The sequence below is a fragment of the Anabrus simplex genome, chromosome 1, assembly GCF_040414725.1.
Source record: "Anabrus simplex isolate iqAnaSimp1 chromosome 1, ASM4041472v1, whole genome shotgun sequence".
Classification (NCBI taxonomy): domain Eukaryota; kingdom Metazoa; phylum Arthropoda; class Insecta; order Orthoptera; family Tettigoniidae; genus Anabrus; species Anabrus simplex.
In genome coordinates, this window is record NC_090265.1 from 1,611,154,308 (window position 1) to 1,611,178,612 (window position 24,305).

Below are 24,305 nucleotides of genomic sequence, written 5' to 3' on the forward strand. Positions count from 1 at the left end.
ATACAAGTGTAAGTGAGCATACATGCAGTACTGTTGCTCTGTCCTCCTAACACTTTCTGAAGCAATGAGATTTGATCCTAAGTAATAGTTACAACTGAAGAATACCAGAGGTGATGCTGCACTCCTACTGATAGTAATCATAGGAGCAACTGTTCCACTCCCAGCACTAATCCCAAGATAGCACTTGACAGATAAATACGGTGAAAACCTACTCATTATATACATACATCATTATAGACAGTTATTCCTTTCATTGTAAGACTGTTTCCAAATTTCAGATTCAATGGTATGAGAATGATATATACAATTTTAACAACAGTTTTAGTGTTAATTTAGCTATTACTGGTCTGAAAAGCACGCCGATAATAATAATAATTTTGTGTGGCTATATCTAGCCGAGTGCAGCCCTTGTAAGGCAGACCCTCTGATGAGGGTGGGCGGCATCTGCCATGTGTAGGTAACTGTGTGTTATTGTGGTGGAGAATAGTCTTATGTGTGGTGTGTGAGTTGCAGGGATGTTGGGGACAGCACAAACACCCAGCCACCGGGCCAATGGATTTAACCAATGGAGGTTAAAATCCCCGATCCGGCCGGGAATCAAACCTGGGACCCTCTGAACCAAAGGCCAGTACGCCGGCCATTCAGCCGACGAGTTGGACAGTACACCGATAAATCTATCAACATACGACTCTCACAATTAAAATATCATACTCAACAACATGTTTATGGCATCCTTGTCTTCGCAAGTTGTACTATAGCTTGGATGAATTCAATCTCTAAAATGGATATTTTCAAATAAGAGAAAATTGTCTACAATAAAAATAAATACAGCACAATACCGTAAGTTCTCAGGGGACCTGAAGTAAAATAAAGTTACAAAAAATACATAAAACCTTAAAACTTTATTTTACATAATTAAAAATACAGTTTTGTTAATATATAAAAAACTCTGCCAGGGAAACATCTTTTACATTATTTCTTTGGTCTCATATGACTTCTGTTAAGGATACTAAGAACAATGTGAAAGAAAATGTAAATATTCAAAATTATGTTGACTCATAATAAATTATGTCAGTTAATAATATATTAATATTTTAATTTATAAATAATGCTGAAAATATTATACTTAAAAGTTACAAAATAAATAAACTTATTAAGATAAGCTGATTAGATTCATTACACAGATTAGTTCCATGTTACATCACCACCAATAATGTCCGTCAGAAAAAGATACAGAAACATTAATCTAAAATTATTTGATTATGCATTATGCATTATCCATTTAAAACAGCTGTCCAATACTCTACTTGTTATAACTTACTGCAGACAATAAAACATTGCACCATCATATTTAGCAACTGAATTCAAATTTGGCAACATAAAAATAAGAACATAGAAAATTCCATTCCAACAGATTCCACTAGCAAATTCTCTTAAGTGTTTAGAAGAGAATGATGAAATTTAACTCTCCATAAAATAGGGAGTGGTCAGAGACAGAGCCGTGTGATTTTCCTGACAGAGAAGTGGAAATGTCAAATGTCTTTCTAAAGACAAGATCAGGTGCCCTAAATTATTCACAATACACAAAATTAGTACTTGTGAAAAACAAAACCAAAGGAAAAAGCACAAAACTTGGAATGGCAAACAGTTTGTTGATCTAACATAGATGTCATACAACATTAAAACACAATCAAATTATTCAGCTATTAAAGAAAGTAAAGTGAAAAAAGTTCAGTACAGAACATATCTGCAAGTTAAAAACATAAAAAAATGAAAATGATCTACAAAATACTGTTGGATTGTTCCTACTGAGGTCAAATTAGTAAAACAAATACTTTCATTTCAAAACCGTAAACATCAAAATATTATTCAACCTCTTCAAGACATTAAATATATAGCCTATGTAGGTTAAATACACTCAATCCTCATCATCTTCTTTTCAATCGTATATGAGTAACATCTTTAGGAAACACTTTTCTCAGGTATATGGATTTCTGAGAATGACTTCCTCCTGCAATGCAATGTGCTTCATTATAATGGTACAGACCAGAACTCTCCTTCTACTGTATCTGCATGTGTACTCTCAAAGGCAAGAAATTTTTGAAAGAAAAGAGAATGATTATTACTGCAGAGGTGTAATATATGGACGCAACCTGAAAACTTGAAATTGCTCTTTCTTATGAATTTGGAATGCCAAAGAAATATCTTCCAAGTCTAACTTGAAAGGTGAGAGTTGGAGTAAAAGTCTTCTTTTATGAGGCTGAAGATTTTCCTTCAAACAAATTATATCAGCTGAAGCTGATCATGCTATCTCCAGTATTTAAGTTGAGCTCATAGGCTGGATACATATTGGCCCAGTACGAGGTACCCTTGGGGATCACCAGCAATACCGACAGGCATACATTTTAAGATTGACTTCAGGATAAAGAAAATATGCTGGGAGCAAAAAAGTTAATCAGGTGCTTCAAAATTTAAAAAAGACATGGTCTTGCAAGAGAATAATATAGCAGAGATTCCAAATTAGTTAAAATTTGTAATAACTAGTGAAGAAATGGAACTGGTAACAACCTAAGAGGACCACATATGAATCAAGTTATCAGAGCTCAGTATTTTACCATTAAACAGGAATGTGACATACAATATGGCAGTAAAGATAATGACACCAGCAATTTCAGGAAAAATATAGATAAATATATATCACACTGGGAAAATATAAAATATAGACAGCCTACAATATTAGAGTACAGCAAAGCCCAGCATCTAGAAATACACTAGGCTCTTAAAGATATATCAGAGCATACCCTAAAATACAAAAGAAAAGTGCATCCCAACCAACACGATAAAGTACAATCACATATCATATCATAATCCAATCTTCTCACATCAACTAAATCTACAAGAAAAAATTACTTCCTGGAGTCATATAAGATATTTTAAGGAATCAGTCATCAGGATGATAAACCCCAAGCAATTGCAAGTGAATCGTTTAGAGGAATCTCAGGCTAAAGGCACATAATAAATGCAGGTACAAAGTATGGTTTCCTATAATCATCTTAAATCTTCAAACTGTATACCTTCCTTAAACTCTGAATAACTATACAAAGATTGAAACTGATAATTAAGGACAGAAATATGTATTTAACCTTCTGAGACCAACATGCTGCACTTGTAACATAGAAAAAACTCAACTTTTTTTAGAAATACTTGAACAATTTCTTTTCAGTGCAGTGTGTATGTGACAGTAATAAACTGTATATAAGCTTACACATCTTACACATTGCTATCAACATATGTAAGCTCAATAGAGCAAGCAAAACTATCTTCCAGACATACGACTATCTTCTTCCATAACCTGAATAATAGATCGCTGAATCATGCCCTTCAATTTCATTTTGCTGGACTCATGTTTTAAATTACGAATTTCAGATGCAATAAATGCACCAAATAAATCATAGTCATCTGATAACACATGAGATATAATAGAGCCATTCTCGTCTGCATGATCATCATCTCTTACTAGTCTTCTAACTTTGGTTGGTGATGGAGGTGAATCCTCTGAATTGCTTAATCTGCGACGTTTTGTTATTCTTTCTGTCTCCGGAGATATTCTTGAAGCGGTATCTGTGACCAATTTTGTAGGAGAATATTGAGAAGAAGTTTCTACATGTTGCTCAGATCTAGTGTACTGAGTAGGACTTCCTAAATCAGGGTATAAACTTGACCTCTTTGTAGGAGAATAATTGCCTAAACCTCCCAGTTGTGGGTAATACGCTATTTTGGAACTGGAAGTAGAAAATGGAGATGTCTTTGATGGTGACGTCTGAGCTGATTCTCCCCTGTTCGGTGACACAGAAGAAGAGAAGTTAATTTTTCCCTCAGCTGGAAAGAATCGAGATGCTCTTTCTGACAATAAAGTTCTTGATCTAGAAAAGGCATCTTCTTTCTCTGCACTAGGTAATATTCTAGATGCTGTTAAAATTTTCCGTCCAGTAAGAGTACTGTTTTCTTCAGGTGGAGGTGTTCTTGATGTTGTTTCTGAAAGTATTGTTCTCCTCCTGGTAACAGTTGTCCTTTCTTCTTCTGTTGGTTGCATCTTGGATGCCCTTTCTGAAAGCAGTGTTGTCATTCTAGTATTAGCAAGTCGAGAAGTTAATGACAGGGGTGGATCTGATGATTCTATCTCCACAGGTACAATGTGTTCCACATGATCTTCTTTGCCAGAAACAACTTCAGACTGAAAAAATAAGAGAAAACACAATGTACTAACAGGTAAAAGATACACATGTTTTCAATATAACTGTACACTTCAGAATTCTGTCTGCAACTCTCTATAAATAAACTAAGAGCCTCCATAATCGTTTTTGCTTCTTGGCTAGCATTCTGGTCTATTCCATTCTAGACACTTTCGGTTTGGTAAAGTTTCTAATTCTTATGTGCATTTTATATTGTGTGTTTGCTGCTCTCCATCTCTTTCCTGTGCATTAATGTTCTGCTTGTTAGCATTCTAACTTGAGCATTTATATTCCCTGCATGAAGGCTATGCTGAAAGATTTTAGCAGCCCGTAAACTGTAATTCTGAGGACAATGGAATTCTTTTCATATGATAGAGCAATGTTTCTCAACCTTGGAACATGCGCGCGCAACCCTTCCCAGTGGTGGTTCCTCGACAGTGTGGGAAGAAAGCACAGGCAGTGCTGAGTCGGACACGGTGCATGATGGATGTCGCACTGCGATTTTTGTGCAATGATTTTTTATGAATATAAAAAGAATTTACGAGCCGAAGAATGCCATTCTTCTTTGCTGTGTGCTTTTGGTAAGGCTTCCCCTTCTACGGCCACAGTTGATAACTGGTTTCCCAAGTTTTCAAGGGGTCGGCAGTCAATTGAAGATGAACCTCGTCCCAGCCGCCCAGCAACAGCTGTGACTCAGGAAAACTGCTAGTTGTTGTTTTATGTCGCACCGACACAGATAGGTCTTACAGCGACGATGGGACAGGAAAGGGCTAGGAGTGGGAAGGAAGCAGCCGTGGCCTTAATTAAGGTACAGCCCCAGCATTTGCCTGGTGTGAAAATGGGAAACCACGGAAAACCATTTTCAGGGCTGCCGACAGTGGGGTTCGAACCTACTATCTCCTGAATACTGGATACTGGTCGCACTTAAGCGACTGCAGCTATCGAGCTCGGTCTCAGGAAAACATTGAAGCTGTGAGGAAAATGATCAAAGAAGATCTACATCTTACATTTTGTGACACTGAAGGGACCCTAAATATTGGGTCAACAGCAGCGCAGACCATCATTCACAATTATTTACGCCTTACCAAGAGATGTGCCCATTGGGTGCCACATTCCCTGACAGAAAGCCAAAAGGAGGCGAGAGTGGACTGGTGTCGTTTCATGCTACAAAAATTAAATGGAGGGCAGTCCAAAGAAACCTACAATATCGTCACAGGTGATGAAACTCAGGTCTACCATTATGACCCTGAAATGAAGAGACAGTCTTCTGTGTGGTGCTTTCCAGGGAGGAACCACCCACAAAAGTTTGATGAAATCGGAGCTCTGGAAAGAGGATGGTGGCAACTTTTTTTTCTTACAAAAATGGGCATCTCGCCTATGTGACCTTAGACACACGTCATATGTACAGTCAATGCTGAATGGTATATGAACAATTGTCTTCCCAAAGTATCCGCCACATGGAGGTCACAGCACCCGAAGTCCAAGAGTGGGCACCTTCTGCTGCATCATGACAATGCATCTGTGCACAGGGCTGCCAGAACAATGAACTTTTTGGAAAAGGAAAAAGTCCGAGTTTTATCTCATACCCCTATTCACCTGACCTGTTCCCTAAGACCAAGGAAAAAAAATTTGTTGTCAGTAGTTTTCGTCTGATGAAAAAGCCATTGCAGTGTACGAGAGTGCACTAAGTGACATCCCGAAAGAAGCTTGGACTGAGACATTTTCTAAGCAGTTTCAGAGAATGGAAAAATGTATACGTGCTAATGGAGAGTATTTTGAAAAGTTGTAATTGTTGTTTTGCAAATAATTTTTTTCTCACACTCTGCTAAAAACTTTCAGCATAGCCCTCGTAATAGTCTAATTTTGACACCATAATATCATGGCATTGTCTCCATCAGGGTTTTTTAACCTTACAGGCAGTGTGAGCTGTTTAAAAAATTTCAAAGAAGCCTACGGACCACTAAAAAACACTGCGGTATTTAGAATTGCAAGATACTTTCCCGGTTCATTAAGAATGCTGCAAATTTGATACTTTACATAAAATCCTACAAAAATTAATAAGAAATAATATATGCTGCTTCAGCTGTCTACCAGGAACAACCGGTACTTAGTGTACAAATGTTGCAGGTAGATGGCTGAAGCAGCAGTTCATCCAGGAGCACTGTCTAAAGCTTGTCCAGATAAATCTCTTAAGGTTTTTTATACTTGTGAGACTTGTGTATAAACACGTGCAGGTTCACTGTGTCAGCCATAACCCATTGTTATATTATAATATTACACTTATTTCATTAGGGTGAGATCATAATCGTTTTGGGTCCAGCTTCCATCAATATGGCATCAATGAGTCTTCTTTTTCTACCGCTCTTCCCACATTTGTGGCGGCGTGCAGAAGAGTACAAACCATGTCTCAAAGTAAGTTATGTAAAAACTGAAAAATGTACTAAAAATCAAAAGATTTCTTGAACGGTGAGTAGAGAAAGTGTGTATTGTCGCAAGGAAAATTCTGCACCAAAGTATTACGGAAATGTTTAAAGAACTGAGTTTGTCTGGATAAATGTAGCATGACATGTTGAAGAACTTGTCAGTGACAATGAAGAAAAAGTGGTCTGAGTTTATGTCATATTCATTTGCTTCAGATAAGAGCACAGATGTGAAGGACACGGCACAATAGGCTATCTGACTGTGGCAATTCATTGTAACAGAAGAACTGCTAGCACTCATCCCCTATGAAGGGAACAATGAAAGGCATTGATATTCTCGAAGCCATAAAGAAACTGCTCCAGCATCTTGATCTTAACTTACATAATGAAATGTTCATAAACATGGTTTAATTCACCACGAAAATCGGTGCATGGAACTAATGAATTTGAGAATGTCATGGATATTATTGTGGCTGTTGTCGAGGCAAGAGCAAGAGGATTGAAGCATCAACAAACAGGCCTACCAAAACTTTTGACCCAAGAGTACAAAGTGGACCACGGAGATGGGTCTGTTGTAGTCGTGCATTAGCTGAGGAGGTTCTTAAAAGGTCTTAGATCTGAGGAGCAATATACAGCCGTTCATGTAAACAACAGGGAATCAATCAGTCAGGGAAATTTATCAATCTGAAATGGATGACAGATTTTGTCTTTGTGACATATCTCGTTGCATATGAATGACCTAAATGCGTAACTGCTAAGATCAACTAGTGCATACTGTGATTGATCACATCAAAGCTCTTATGACCAGCTCAGACTTTTGCAGGCAAAATTTGCAAAGAAGACAAACTCATGTTAAGCTTCTCACCAAGTTCAAAGGTTCAGAGCCTTGTGGTAGCTGGCAGTCTAAGGTAGGGCTGTCACAATGTTTTTGAAACAGGAACAACGGAGTTGGATAAAGATTGTATGTGCCAGAGGTCATACAGTATGACAGTGTCATCAAGGTCTTCAAGAGGCCTGCGGGGAATCTCCATTGCCTTACAAAACAGTGGCACGGTGACCTTCAACGAGGGACGCCAAAATGTGGCTGGTCACGTCGTCCTAGTGTCAGAGAAGAAGTTACGTTGCTACGTTACTGGACACTGATCAACACTGTACAATTCGTCAGCTGGCCTGAGACACCGGATTAGCGCATATGACTGTGCTTCACATATACAACGCTGCTCGTAACTACTGTGCTTGGAGCACTATGAGCACAAAGGAGAGGCTTTCTTACACTGTATCATTATGCTGGATGAGACATGGGCTAAATCATACAAGCCACAATGGGTCACCACCCCAGCAATGTGAAAGTTATGGTTATTCTCGTGTACGACTGTTATCCTAAAGCATTAGGTCTATGTTCCTCCACAGCAACTGTCAATGTGCAGTATTACTGTTAATTTTTGGAATATAACCTGTACCAGTTTTGAGAAAGAAGCGGTGACACTTTCTGCAGAACCCACCCATTATTTTCCATGGAAATGCTAGGCCACATACAGTGCAAGCTGTGGCTGGTTTGTTCAGTCAATGGGGCTGGGAACTGCTGTACCATCCATCATACTCTCCGGACTTAAGCCCTTGTGACATGTCTTGATTCCGAAGATGAAGGAACCACTTTGTGGCATTCACTTCAGAATTGTTCCAGAATGAATCATGTTAAGTCCAAAACAAGAACTCTTGATACCAAATCAACATCTCGAGAACACACTGTACATTGCAAGTTTCAACATGGATGCCAAAATCGACAAGCTGGTCAAGGAAAAGCATGATCCGCAGCAAATTTGGTCAATGCATGGATGGGTAACAGATATGCATCAGTCACTGTTTTTCAAAGTTATTGTGATTGGTAACAATTTTTAGGTTAGTCTGCATAGCTGGGTCACAATCATTTGGGTTTTCTATCGCTTTTTCCACATCCTGGTTGGGTCATGGGTGCAAACCGTGTAGCACATGTAGATTTTGCCCCATTTTACAACTGGATACCCCATGTGGAGGGATGTGACAAACACAAACCCCAGTCCCTGAGTCACAGGAATTAACCAAGACTCGATTCAAATCTGCATGATCTGAACCCAAGGCATCAATGCTAACCATTTAGCTAGGATTTAGACAATACAATCGAATGATGGATACTTCTATGATACAGGTAACATAAATGTATGACAATGATGGCCAGGATACCAAAACATTGCATTACCCAATTATTATTCAACCTTAATGTCATCATCATCATCATCATCATCATCATCATCACCATCATCAATGTCCCACTCTAGTCACCCACGTGTGGTTCCTTAATGTCATATTGACCAAAAAGATTTGTGACTTAGAAAGAGAGACCAAAACTTCCTGAAATGGAAAGCAGTGTTGCGTTTTCCATTCAAGTCGGTGTGTGTGTGTGTGTGTGTGTAGTTAGAGAGACCAGGTTGTTTTCACCATTACATTACCTTCTTTCAAGAATTCATAGTATTTACTTATCAAGAAAGTTTTCTTCTTCCAATTGCCTAATTTCGTATTCATTGTACAGTATTTACTTATCACGAAAACAAGTCATACTTATGCTCTCAAAGCAGTTTGTTTAATTTTTATACAAATTTATTGTGAATCTGGAAAGCATCATAAAATTAAAATACAGGTAGCGAAGTATAGCTTAGTCACCCATAGGCTTCACTGAAATAATAATAATAATAATAATAATAATAATAATAATAATAATAATAATAATAATAATAATAATAATAATAATAATGTTTATCTAAAAATCTTAAAAATAAAGCACTACAACACAGTTGTGAAACCAGAATGCTCATATGCCAGTGAATGCTTAGTATTCAATTATAAACTTGAAAGAAGAAAGAAAAATATTAGGCCCTCTAAAAACTACAGAATTTTGGAAATTAAGAAGTAATAACGAAATTTATCAGAACATAGAAAACATATCTATAACAGTACGGAAGAGGAGGCTGCTATTTTTTGGACATATTTAGAGAATAGACAACAACAGACTAACCAAAAAGATCTTCACGTATCTTTGGAAGAAAAAGTCAACAACCACCTGGATTCAAGAGATCAAAAAAAATTTGAAAAGAAACATCAGAGAAGAAGAAATGGAAAGATAAATTTTCAGGAAGAAAGTTTTAAAGATGGAAGGATTCCAAGGGAGGGAGGCAAAGAAAACCAGCACAAAGTGGTCTGAAGAAAGAAAAAAAAGAAACATAGTGAAACAATGAAGGAAGAAAAGGAACAACAACTAAGGATGAAGAATTGAAATTGGAACGTGGTCCCTAGTAGGCCTTAATGCAAGAAGAAGAAGAATATTTGATTTACAGCCCACTAACTACTTTTATGGTTTTCGGAGACGCTGTGGTGCCAGAACTTAGTCCCGCAGGAATTCTTTTACGTGCCAGTAAATCTACCAACACGAGGCTGACGTATTCAAGCACCTTCAAATACCACTGGAATGAGCCAGGATTGAACCTGCCAAGTTGGAGTAAGAAGGCCAGCACCTCAACCGTCACAGCCACTCAGCCCGGTAAATCACGTTTCAATTTAAGTAGTTATTCTTACACGGCCGATAAGATTAGGGCGAAAGCACTATCGGCCATGAATTAAAAGCCCCTGGTATGCACCATTTCCCCATGTTATTCTGTCGCATGTCTTCTCTAAATCTACAAAATATAAGCTTTACTGATTATTCCTTTTTGTACTTTTTATTAATGACTTGGTACATACTAAAAAAATTGATTCTCACAATCCCCCTGTTGACTGAAACAGCAAATCTAAACCTATTAGTTGCATCCAGCTATACTTACTGTCATTGCATTATGCTTTGAATGAGGCCTGTAGTTGTATCTCAACAGTGTGTTAGCCTACATCTTACGAGAGATGTGGCATTCCAACCAATGAGCCTGCTTGCCACATTTGGGTGAAAAGCTGGTTATTTTGCAATTAAGAAAGCCTAGAAGTTTGAATACTGATCACCTACTTTGCTGGTGCTGTAATCTCAAAGAAGGAATAAATTTCAATCGAGCAGAGTCACTGCGAGTATTAACGTGCTATGGCTATAATAATACCAATATAAATGGTCCGTTATTGGACATTATAAATTTTCCAGCTAACTCATTCCTTGTTGTCAGCGATTCGCCCTCACGTGCTAGGTTGGGCTCATCAGTTGGTACTTAGCACACCTACCAAGACGCATGGCTAGTGCATACCGTGGAGGCCACTGCATAGGCTACTTGAAGTCACCGGCAGTACCAATGCACTATGAGAGACTTCGTCTCACTACCAAAAATTGATGCCTGCTTGGCCATCAGATGATATAGATGTTGATTCCATGCGTCTTGGTAGGTGTGCTAGGTACCAACTGATGAGCCCAACCTAGCACATGAGGGCGAAATGCTGGCAACCAGGAATGAGTTAGCTGGAAAATTTATAATGTCCAATAACGGACCATTTATATTGGTATTATAAATTTACTCATCCGGGACAAATATTTCATGTTCTCTACGGGAATCAACATCTATATCATATGGCTATTAAGTCAAGCACTGCACTTGGGGGATGAGTGGGTTCGAACCCCATTGTCATCTGCCCTGAGAATGGTTTACTGTGGTTTTCCATTTTCACTTCCAGGCAAATACCAGGACAGCTCCTATTCACAGGCCAGCTGCTATTTCATTCACCATCATTAATTTTTTTTTCATTTATTCCTCAATTAAAGTTGGCACCAGAAAGGTCATCTAGCCATAAAAACATACATAATTTCATCTCGCATCATTCCCAACCCTGTACCAGGAAATGGGATTAAGGGGTACACTAACAATCTGAGTGAACATTCTGCTCCAAGAGGGAGGGCGAACACGAAGTTCCCTGCCGAAGGATCACCGTGGAGTTTGAGGGAAACTGGAGTCGCGACGCCTGGATCACAGAACAGAGGGATGACGATGACATCTGACCGATGTGGAAGAGTACCCATGTTCCGAGGCCTGGATGGACACACGTCAGTAACCTCAGCCCCAAGAATAAGTCATACTACTCGCAATGGGATTTGCTGGTGACCTGGGATGGGTTGCTGAAGCGTGCCTGGGAACGCAGCGACAGGAAGAATTTCTGGGAGCACGTGGTTGTCCCATGAAGTATGGTGGCGGAAGTCATGAAGGAAGTTCATGGGGGAGGTTTGAGAGGACACCTTGGAATCAAGAAAACCCTGGAAAAAGTTGGAGAGAGGTTCTACTGGGTGGGATGCCAAGCAGATGTGAAAATTGTTTTCTGTAGTTTCCCTATTTTTACACCAGGCAAATACTAGGGCTGTTATTATGGCCACGGTTCTTCTTCCCCAGTCCTCATTTCTGCAGTCGGCCCTATATGTAGGCTAGTTTTAAGCCTTAAGCATCGTCTAAATCGAGCACGATCTTCCATTGCATAAACAACATTCAGTCGATGTTTAACTAGACATCGCTTAAGTTTCAACTTTGGTTTGAAAATGGAGACAGAAGTATCTTTCATGCAACTCGTTGCTTGTCACAACCAATGAAATTCGTCGGTGCATGCACCGAACGCCAGTCAGCTGTTTGTCTTCCTACACATTAATCAAATATGGCTGAGCATGACTTGCCCACAGATAAGAGTATCACTTTCAGTGGAAATTAAACCTCATAACATTATCGACACGCCACCTTATGGGGAAGTGCAGCTTTCATTACAGAGTCGTTAACAGTGAGTGTATCTCCTCAAATACGGTAGCTTCGACGAAGGGAAGATGAAGCAATAGTAATGTGTAACCGAGTGTGTTGTACGGGCCATACAGATGTAGCTTGCATTCTGGAGGTTGTAGGTTCGAAACGCATCATCGGCAGCCGTGAAAATTGTTTTCTGTAGTTTCCCTATTTTTACACCAGGCAAATACTAGGGCTGTTATTATGGCCACGGTTCTTCTTCCCCAGTCCTGTTCAAACAATAATCACCACCACTTGCCTTTTCCTATATGATAGTTGCCGAAAACTTAAACGATTATATATATAATTATAAAAAAAACCCATTTGCAACCTATTTTTTAAATTTTCACTATTATGTGTGTTTACTTCGCAGTAAATATAAGTGAATCCCTCCCGGTTGATGTACGTGACAGCCCTCTGACGATCAGGACACGTAATTCTGATATTTATGTAGTCGAAGTGACTTATAATTTCGTGGAAATTACCCCATGTATATAATAAAATATATCGGTTGCCAAGAACTGTATTCAAGTTGACAGTTACCGGACAGTTGCTTTGTCAGTCTCAAGAAACAAGCCTCTCGAAAAGCGAAACCTTATTTTAAGATCTATCTCCCCGTGCATGTCAAACAAATTGCTACGATTTAGCAGCAGGCGACCCACAGAGAGGCCGTCGGACTAACCTTTCTTCCCGGAATCGTCTCGACATGATAATACAAATTACATATTTCATGGTATATAACCTCTGATTGTGATTCACTACTCTCATTTGAGGTTATACAGTGTTTAAACATGACCGGTTGGACATCGGTTTTAGACAGTGTATAAATGATAAATAACGTCTGTGCAATGTGGCAGCCATACTTAGGCATTGTTTAATCGTAGACATCGCCTAAATACCGTTTCTGCAATCAGCCCACATTGTTTTAATAATAATGGATGAATACAAGGTACAAGGCACCTTCCCTTTGCTTTCTAAGGAAAGATGGAACTCTTGCAACATCAAATGAAGAAAACAGAGAAATCTTAGCTAAGTATTTTAACGACCAGCCAACCACATCAAAACAAACAAACCAGTGAGCCAAAACCTGCCATCTTCTCCACCAAATCACGATGAAATCAAACGCCACATAAAGAGACTGAAAAATAACAAGGCTCCTGGTAAAGACTCCGTGATTGTAGAATTGTATAAACATGCCCCGGAAGAAGCAATTGACATCCTACACCAAACCATTGTATAGTAGATATATAGGAAAAAGAACAACGACCAGAGAACTGGAAGCTAGTCTTGATCCATGTTTTACACAAGGAAGGAAATATAAGAGATGTTAACAATTACTGTGGTATTTCTCTTTTGTCAGTAACCTACAAGATCGTGTCACTATCCATCCTTGAAAGACTAGAACAGCAAGTTGAACACAAACTTGGGGAATACCAAGCAGGCTTTCGGAAAGGCTGATCAAGTGCAGAACAATTACTTAAACTAAAAACCATAAGATACCTTATGCTGAGAGGTCGAACCTATGTATCTACATTTGTAGACTTCAGGAAAGCATACGACTCCATCGACCGTGATGTGTTGCTTAACATCCTTGCAGAAATGGAAGTCGATGAGAAACTGCTGGCGATAATAAGGGCAACACTAACTAATACCAAATCCAAAGTAAAATTCCAAGGATGTCTCTCTGAACCCTTTGAGATCAAGACAGGCGTTTGACAGGGCGATGGGCTGCCACCTCTTTTGTTCAACTGTGTAGTTGAGAAGGTAATACAGGAGTGGCAAAAGACGTTAAAAGAAAGAAACCTTTACAAACCCATAAGGATTGGGACAAAGAAAAACGGAGTGGAAATAGATTGCTTAGCGTCCGCTGATGATATAGCCCTTTTGACAGAAAATTTTGAAAGTGCAACAGAACAGATCAATGTGTTGAAGGAAGTAGCAGAACAAACAGGTTTACAAATTTCCTTTCAAAAGACAGAAGTAATGTCAAATATCAAAGATGATAAGGCACAACTAAACACCAAATATGGAACGATAAACCGTGTTAGTAAATTTAAATACCTTGGGGAATGGCTTCAGCAAAATGGACTTGACAAAGAGGCCACAGCAGCAAGAATCAAGAAAATGGAAGTAATTTTCCAAACCACCCGCAACATATACAACAAAAAGTGCTTTTCCCTGAACACAAAAATTCGTCACTACAACACTGTCATCAAACCAGTATCGCTGTATGCATCTGAATGCCTTATCCTGTCTGAGAAATGTTTGCTTGCAGATTTAGAGAGGAAAGAAAGAAAGATCTACACACCATACTTGGCCCAAACTACAAAAATGGCATCTACATTAGAAAATCCAGGCAAGAAGTATACTCTAAGATAGAGAAGATCACGGACACAATGCGTAATGGCAGAGTTCGCTCCTACGGTCATATAAGACGGATGATCGACTCTCGATGGACGAAACGTATCTTCAGTATATTTGAGTCAAAACCAAAAATGGCAATGCCATGGTACGTTAATGTCAAGAAAGATCTCAAAGAACAAGGAGAAGATGCACAAGACCGAAATTTTTTCAGAGCAGCCATCAAGACTTTTAGGACTTTCCGGGACGAAAAACGGGCAACTGGTGCTAAATGGACAGAAGAACGTCGTGCTAAACACAGTGAGCTAATGAAGACGATGTGGATCAAGCGAAAAATGAACAAATGCCAGAATGTAAAGTGAGGCTTATTGTGGTCCCTAGTTGGCCGATTAGTGAAGTTGAATGAATAATGGATGATCCCCCTAAATTTACGCTACTTCTGGCTTTTTTTATTTAAGACACATGAAAATATAAAATTCAATCAACAGTAATGTGTTACATTTTTGGTGCATCTAACATACAGCACTTGAATTTACACTCGAACATTGCTACTGTAGGCCTAACAGTAAAAATGAAAAGAAAAAAAAAATTAAAAAATGCAATGATCACTGAAACAGAGCATGTTAAAACACTAGATAAGAATTTACTGTAATGAAAAGGTTCCCAAAAAGCCAAATTAATCAATCACTACATGTAAGAGAGGGCCAGACACCCTAACTTTGCCAACTGAAAATAAATAAATAAATAAATAAATAAATAAATAAATAAAATAAATAAATAAATAAATAAATGAATGAATGAAGCATACAAGACTTCAGAATCAACTTTCAAATTTTTTTAAACTTCTGGCTTGGTGAGGAAAGCAACGGGAAACTACCTCACTCCTCATTTCCCTTGTACACCTCTTCAGTGATGCCTAAGCCATCTATGACGGCTGATGGTGGAGCTGTTGAGGATCCAACCAGCCTTTGGGCTGATGACTAAACATACATACAACTAGGTAGTACTTTCATATTCCAGTTATACATAGGTTAATATCGTAGCAACATCTCGTAATACTGTAAGAGCTCATACTTATTATACAGACAGCAAAACATAAAACTATTACGTACTTGTGACAGACAACAGATTAGATTACAATATCTGTACTTCATTTTACTAGCAGTAACATGCACTCCAGATTTAATTCTACAGTAAGACAAGTTGAAGTAACTTCATAATCTTGTACACAGCAGCTTTAAATGTATGATTGGCACTGAAACCAATATCCTTACAGAATCCAATTTGGCATGTGGAAGCCTTGTGCACACCAGTTTGGTGTTGAGAAGCCTTGTGCACAAACAGTGGATCTAAACGTAAGGATCTGATTATCTTGATTTATTAGTTTCATTTTCCGTATTGATAGTTCTCCTATCCTATACCTTATCAATACAAGTTTTTTATTTATTTATTTATTTATATATATAAGATTCTACTTACAGTACCGGTTTCGACTTTTTATACAGTCATCCTCAGCTGTACATTAGTACCTTCACATAAGTCAAAGTTAGTTAATATGCCTTGCTTAGTAGAACAGTCATAATAATGTAGTGTGTCCAACGTTCAAATTGGGCATGTTTCAAAGTAAAAGCTGACTATATGTACAATCTAAAAATGAGTGTGAGTGTATCTTTTAGACCTAAAATTCGTTCGGATTAACTTATTTTAAAAGTATAAGTACATAAACACCTTAAAATATATAGTACATATTAAATCACATGTTAAAATATGCAGTTCATGTTAAAATCCATTATGATGATTAGGAATTCATTAAAATGAGTTTGACATCTTGCGTTTGTAGATTGTCTTATTTTTATCCAATATGAATGGAGAATGTCCGTATTCACAGGCGGTGCTCTCTGGGGTTCTGCTATATGTTAGGCTTATCCACTAATTTGATTAACAGAATCTTCAGTTATTGATGACAAATCTAATGTGTAATCAGAGGTAGATATGTGCAGCTGTGATTGAATGTTGCCTTAAAGTATTAAAATACAGTCTGCTTTTGTGCATAAGTGTCAATTGCAGAATGGTGGCTCTTTTCTCGTCTATAATTGCTGGTGTATGTTATTGCTGTCGTGGTTGAGCTGTGCCAGATTATATGACACAGCAGCTGTCGCGGTTGAGCTGTGTCAGATTATATGACACAGCAATAACATACACCAGCAATTAGACAAAAAAAGAGCCACCATTCTGCAATTGACACTTATGCACAAAAGCAGACTGTATTTTAATACTTTAAGGCAACATTCAATCACAGTTGCACATATCTACCTCTGGTTACATATTAGACTTGTCATCAATAACTGAAGATTCTATTAATTAAACTAGCGGATAAGCCTAACATATAGCAGAATCCCAGAGAGCACCGCATGTGAATACGAACATTCTCCATTCATATTGGATAAAAATAAGAGAATCGACAAACGCAAGATGTCAATCTCATTTTAATGAATTCCTAGTCATCATAATGGATTTTAACATGAACTACATATTTTAACATGTGATTTAATATGTACTATATCTTTTAAAGTGTTTATGTACTTGTATTTTAAAATAAGTTAATCACACAAATTTTAGGCCTAAAAGATACACCCACACTCATTTTTAGATTGTACATATAGTCAGCTTTTACTTTGAAACATGCCCAATTTGAACATTGGACACACTCCATTATTATGACTGTTCTACTAAGCAAGGCATATTAACTAACTTTGACTTATATGAAGGTATTAGTGTACAGCTGAGGATGACTGTATAAAAAGTCAAAACCGGTACTGTAAGTAGACTCTTATAAACTTGTATTGATAAGGTGGACCCTTTCTTATCTATAACATAAGATCTGATTATCTAATTGAATGTGTGGAGACCTAATGAGTTACTATGGACTCGGAAACTCTTTCCATGTCCCCCGACAGAGAAGCATGAAATACTTGCATTCTCAAGCCTAAATTATTTACAGCTCACATTCATCAACACAGATGTGCAGTTAGTATTGGCTCCTGCCAGTTTAATTTTCTGCACATATACCTATCACTCATCACACTAAAAAATAATCTTGCAAAAACGGCTGAAAACTTGCCGAGGGTGATACCATCTACTACAACAACCCACTGGAAATAGTTAACGTATTCAGATATTTAGGCATCACACTAACAATGATCACCTCGTACAGACTAAATATAAAGGAAAGAGTGACAGCTGCAGTAAAAGCAATTTATGGAATCAAAAGACTGTCCCTACAAACAGCAATGGCCATCTTTAATACAAACATCTTACCAATCTTGACCTATGGACTAGACTACATGCAACTAAAACTGACAAGAGACCTATCCACGATAGAAAATGTGAAAGCTCGTAACTTGAAAGCAGCCCTAAGCTTAACCAGGTTCAAGCCTTCAAGACTTACCTACAAGCTGGCAAGAGAGATCTCCCTTATAGACAACATAAAGCACAGTACAGTAAGAACCGTAATCAACTGAGAAGACCAGGAAGCTTAAGGAGAAAAGAGTTCACTACAAGCACAATGATACACAAGAGGTTGGACAGGACCCAATCCAGACTGACTTGGTTGGCACCAAACAATATACAGGGCGTTTCAAAAAGAATGTACGTGTTACAAAGTATTATTTTGTCAAACTATCGATCGCTGCGCCTCGGCTCGGCTATTGGAGAAACTAATACATAGTCTAGTTTATATTAATAGCTGCTAGATGTCAGTTGTCTTCTGTTTTGCTTGGTAACCGTCATGTGTTTAAAGTGGCTATTCCGCAGCAGAAATCATTTTATGTTCTCGAGTTTGCGAAGTGCAATTCCGTGATTATAGTGCAAAAACGTTTCAGGTTGAGGTACCAAATTGATCCTCCAAATGGGTGGAACATTCGCAGATGGTATCGACAGTTTGTAGATAGGAGGATGTGTATGTAAATGAAAGAGTCCTGGCCGCCCTCGTGTTCCTGAAGAAAATGTTACACGCACTGAAACTGCTTTCCAACGTAGTCCTTCAAAATCAACTCATCGTGCCAGTCGCAAGTTACAACTGCCTACAACAATAATTTGGCATGTTTTGAGACGTTGGTTGGTTATGAAGTCGTACAAGTTACAGCTGTTACAAGCTCTGCATGCTGATGATAAACGCAAATGTGTGGCATTTTGTAACGAGATTCTTGATGCTACTGACAATAACACTTTTGCACAACGCATCGTGTTAAATGATGAAGCGACTTTCCATGTTACTGGTCAGGTGAACAAACACAATGTTCGAATTTGAGGCCTACAGAACCCACATGCAGTCATTGAACATGTACGAGATTCGCCCAAAGTCAATGTGTTTTGTGCGATATCCCGCTCATCTGTTTACGGCCCATTCTTCTTTGATGGAAACACGGTTAACGGTCAGCAGTAGGGCCTATCTTGCTATGTTAAAAAACTGCTTGTTTCCGAGACTGCATGAAGACAACTTCATTTTTCAACAAGACAGGGCACCCCCTCACTGCAGTCACCAAGTGCGTGAATATCTAAATGAAACTCTACCGACCCGTTGGATTGGTCGCCAAGGAGCTGGCGACTTAGCATGTCTCAGCTGGGCTCCACGGTCACCGGATTTGACACCCTGTGACTTCTTCCTGTGGGGTTTTGTTAAAGACAACGTTTATGTACCCCCACTCCCACAGAACCTGGAAGAGTTGAAGAACCGGATCCGTACTGCCATAACATCGGTGACGAAGGACATGCTAGCCCGAGTATGGGAGGAATTTGAGTACCGATGTGATATTGTTTGTGTCGCTGATGGAGGACATATTGAACATCTGTAATCTGAATTTGAGAGGTTCGTAAATATGTGTGTAAAGTTTCATATTCGTATGTCTTACAGTTTAATAAATATATGCATTCGAAATACGTATATTCTTTTTGAAACACTGTATGTAATATATATATGTGTGTGTGTGTGTAGCCTGAGGACATGCTTTCATAAGCTGGACAAAACTTGCTTGCACAGCCTGTACCATTCAGTATGTGAAAGATACACCACATCACTCAGTGCCAACGAATAAAGACCTCCCTCACAGAGTAACATATAAACCTAGTGAAATGTGAACAAACTGTGTTAGTGTCAAATGCTGGTCTAAATGCATTTTCATGGCCATTTCCTAATATTAATAGCCAGTACCATAAACAAAAAAGAAAAAGGGCAAGTATATGCATAACCCCAATAATATTCCTTGAAAGTTTCAACATTCTGTTGCATTATTCCTGTATTATAATTACCACATACTATAGGCTACTATGGAATCATTACACACAAAGGACAATGAATAGGCTAAAGCATTATAACTGAGTATGTCATGTTCCTTGATTATGTTAATCACATAATAAATTCAATGTGACTTATACAGACGGTTTAATGAACAATGTTACGAGCTCCTAAATGGCCATACAACCTACTAATCAAAATTGGAAAAATATAGGCCACCTATTCACATGGTTTTAAAATGATAAAAAATTAAATCTCTTAAGTGAGAACAACACAAAACAATATTAAATACCTCCGACGATGTGCCATCTCTGTCCCGAGTTTCTACCAGGAACTTTAAATCATCATAGTGGACCCATGGAGAGTAGCTCTTGCGCCGAGCAGTTTTCATTTTCTTCATCTTCTTTTCTTCATCGAAGAAAGTACTTTTCAGGTTGTTCGTTCTCCGTTGTATGTCAGCGACAGTTGTATTGAATATGTTAGCAAGTTCCTTCCATTCAGCTACTTTTTTACGCTTGTCCTTAACCTCAAAAGTGTCATTCCATAAGATTGGCCGGCGTTTATATTCATTAATAAGTTCACGAATATCATCCTCGGACCAGGACTCATTATGGATGCTCATTTCAGCGGTTTACAAACGCAACAAGCGTCAACACAATTCTGAACTGACACACGGAATACCTCTCAAGTCTCAACAACTACAAGAGATTGCACAACTGCGTGACATAATCTGCCAAAAATAATGCACAACAATCACGTTATAAGCGAAGCCAAGACCGGCCCCAAACAGAGACAGGTATCGCTGACTATCGATACATCTAGGTGGAACGAGAACGAGCCTGGATCGGAAAAGACCGCTGTGGATGTCGGCATAACGACTACACAATCGAAGATCCTCGAATATCGTCTTTCCTTTGGTTGAAGACAAGAACACTAATTCAATTCGTTTATCTTCGCGTCGTTGCATAGCACATTCCATAAATAACCAAAAAATAGTACAATATTGGGGACTAAGGCACCTCGATATCTTTTAACAGTATCAGTAGTCTGTTTTTTTTTTTTTTGTAAACATACAACAAACCACAAGTGGTTAATGTGATTAGCTGCCACCCCCGGAGACCCGGGTTCGATTCCGGCTCTGCCACGAAATTTGGAAAGTGGTACGATGGCTGGAACGGGGTCCACTCAGCTTCGGGAGATCAACTGAGTAATGGTGGAAGTGGTTTTCCGTTTCCCACTTCTCCTCCAGGCAAGTACCTACCTTTAGGCCACGGCCGCTTCCTTCCCTCTTCCTTGTCTATCCCTTAAATCGTCCCATTCCCGTCAAGGCCCCTGTTCAGCATAGCAGGTGAGGCCGCCTGGGCGATGTACTGGTCATTCTCCCCAGTTGTATCCCCAACCCAATGTCTCACACTCTAGGACACTGCCATTGAGGCGGTAGAGGTGGGACCCCTCGCTGAGTCCGAGGGAAAAACCAACCCTGGAGGGTAAGCAGATTAAGGAAGAAAGTAAAGCGAGAAGAGAGAACAGTATTAAGAGGCTTCAGCAAATCAAAATTTTATATCTCCATACACCTTCATGGATTTAGAGTTCACATTGTTATATGCCTATCAAAATTACTCAAAGCAATCAATAATATAAATAATAAAAATACTGTAATTTCCTATCATTTATAAACATGGAAAATGGACTAAGCATGCAAAGACATTCAAGCCACCACCAGCAGTTATGTTATTCTCCTGTTTTGGTGAGTTATGAATTTTGTTTTGAATTGATAATAATATTAATAAGAATTCTTCTTCTTCTTATTTATCTGTTTACCCTCCAGGGTCGGTTTTTCCCTCGGACTCAGCGAGGGATCCCACCTCTACCACCTCAAGGGCGAGGAACTTGAAGGGCAGCAGAATTTGGATAAAAAGGGATATGGACAGAAAAAGCCTCCGAGAGCAAATAGTTCTACAGTTCCATTTACGACAAGCAAAAAAAATCGAATCTACGGGCTTTTATAAGAAGAAACCGCTTGCATGTGATGGGAGATACCTGGGCGAGAACGTGGACGGTCAGTGATCTGGGTGATATGTTTAAGGAACGAAGTAAGCAGTTTGGGTCATCAGCGGAAGTGCATGGTGAAGGAGTGATGACACAAGGGATTTCAGAGTATACGTGCGGTGCTGGGGTTGATAACCCTGGACAGGTGATTCAACAGTCTACGTCAGATCTTCCAGCGGAGTTAAATAACAGTGGGAAGAACGACGAGGCGAGCCGGATGTCAACAGCGGCGCCGCGTGGAGGAGCTGAGGATACTTCCAGGCGTAGGTCATTGAGTCTAAAAGACTTTTTTCAGAAGAAGGGGATGGGTTCAGGTAGTAGATTAAAAATCACAGAAGAACTATCTAAGAAGGACGTTATTTGCTCTCCGGAGGGGAGTATAATGGAAGTGGAAAGATCTGGAATGACTAGAAGTAAGTCAGGGAGTTTAGAACATAGAAGTAAAAAAATAACTAGAGTTAAAGGTATCATGTGTTAACATTGAAGAAGTATGGAGCAAAATAGGTAACGAAGACTTTAAAGAGCTACTGGAAGAAATGGACATCCTTGGGCTGATTACAAGAAAGACTTAAAGATAGAAGGGTGTATCGTATGGAGTCAATATGGATCAAGGAGATCCAATAGAGGAAGGATATCGGGCGGAATTTCAGTGGTTATCAAAAACAACTTAAAAGATAGAATGCAGCTCTTAGAATCCGAGTTTAAGGAATTAATTTGGATAAGAATATTAGATAGGGTCAATTGAAGGAATGAAATATGTATAGCTTTTATATATAATCCACCTTTGATCTCCCATTTGCGCAGAATGATTTTTTTGAGAATTTAGCGACAGAAATTAGACGAATGAGAAGTACGTATGATCAGGCAAGCATTATTATTATGGGAGATCTTAACGGGAGGATAGGGGACAAGAAACCAGTTTACAGTTAACTTGAGGACGGGGTATTAGTAGTTAATAGAAATAGCCAGGATAAAGAATGTAACAGAAATGGAGAAAAACTACTAGAATTATGCGCGGTAGAGGAGCTTTATATATTGAATGGATGGTGGTGGTTTGGAGATGGAGTGGAAAACTAACCTATATAGTAGAAAATGGGGGCAGTACAATTGACCTAGTTGTATGCTGTAGGGATAGTTTGCAAATTAACAAAGAGATAAGCATTAAGGATTGGGCAGAGGCAAATCACATGCCAGTATCTATAAAATTAATGATTCAAGATATAAGAGCGCAAGAGATCGTTTACGATAGCGTACACGAGAGGTAAATACCTAGGTATCGTTGGAGAGAAGAATTAGGAAATGAATTCAGAGAGTACTTCAATGGAGAAAATTTTGAGATTTGGAAAATAGGTATTGTAAAATTGATAGAAGAGAGCAGAGTGGAGGAAGCCCTAACCAGGATAGAAAATTTAATAGGAATGGCAGGAAAAGGTATGAGGCAAAATCTAAGCAAAACGCAGATAAAAGGTGGATGGTATAATACAGAATGTGTAAAGAAAAAGTCACTAGTTATGAAGGCACTTAGGAGATACAGGGTGGATGGTGGTCAGGTAGCTAGAAACGAATTTTGTAAAAAAAGGAAATAATACAGAGAATTGTTAAGAAAGACGAAGTCTGAATGGCAACAAAAGATGGCTGCAGGCATAAATAAAATGTGCAAGGACAGTGACAGTAGGAAAGTATGGGATAAAATAAATCAAATAACGAAGAAGAAGTCGGGTTCTGGGGGGAACAATATAAGTCATAGTACATGGGTCTAGTATTTCGAGAAATTATTGAATAAAGAAGACAAATGGAGAGCTCAGCATGAGGGGATTATTGTTTCGGGGGGTTTGAGTGTCACTCTGCCTGAATTAGATGAGGCTATTTCGACTCATGAAATAAGGAACCTGTTACAACGAGCCAAAAAGGGAAAATCAGGAGCTATTTCGGGTATCACATATGAATTTTGGAAAGAGGTGGGAGAACGAAGCGGCATGTTGGAAATGTTGACAAAGATATTCAATAAAATCTTCGAGAAAGGGATATTTCCAAAAGCTTGGAAATAGGGGATAATATGCCCTATATACAAAAATAAAGGCGATAGATTAAATCCAGGAAACTATAGGGGAATTACCTTATTAGATACATTGGGGAAAGTATATACGGGTATATTTCGACTCATATATATATTAGCAAATAGACTAAGGAACTG

The 24,305-nt window shown here is 38.7% G+C and overlaps 1 protein-coding gene across 1 annotated transcript; it reads right to left on the reverse strand.

Moving 5' to 3' along the window:
• Window positions 1-892: 892 nt before the first annotated feature.
• LOC136881145 (uncharacterized) lies at window positions 893-20,838 on the reverse strand. The gene is made up of 2 exons (XM_067153812.2): window positions 20,355-20,838; window positions 893-4,234 (listed from the first exon to the last, which is right to left on the reverse strand). Exons 1-2 carry the CDS (start codon window positions 20,682-20,684, stop codon window positions 3,317-3,319), a joined length of 1,248 nt encoding a protein of 415 aa, XP_067009913.2. The 5' UTR covers window positions 20,685-20,838; the 3' UTR covers window positions 893-3,316.
• Between the last annotated feature and the right edge of the window lie 3,467 nt (window positions 20,839-24,305).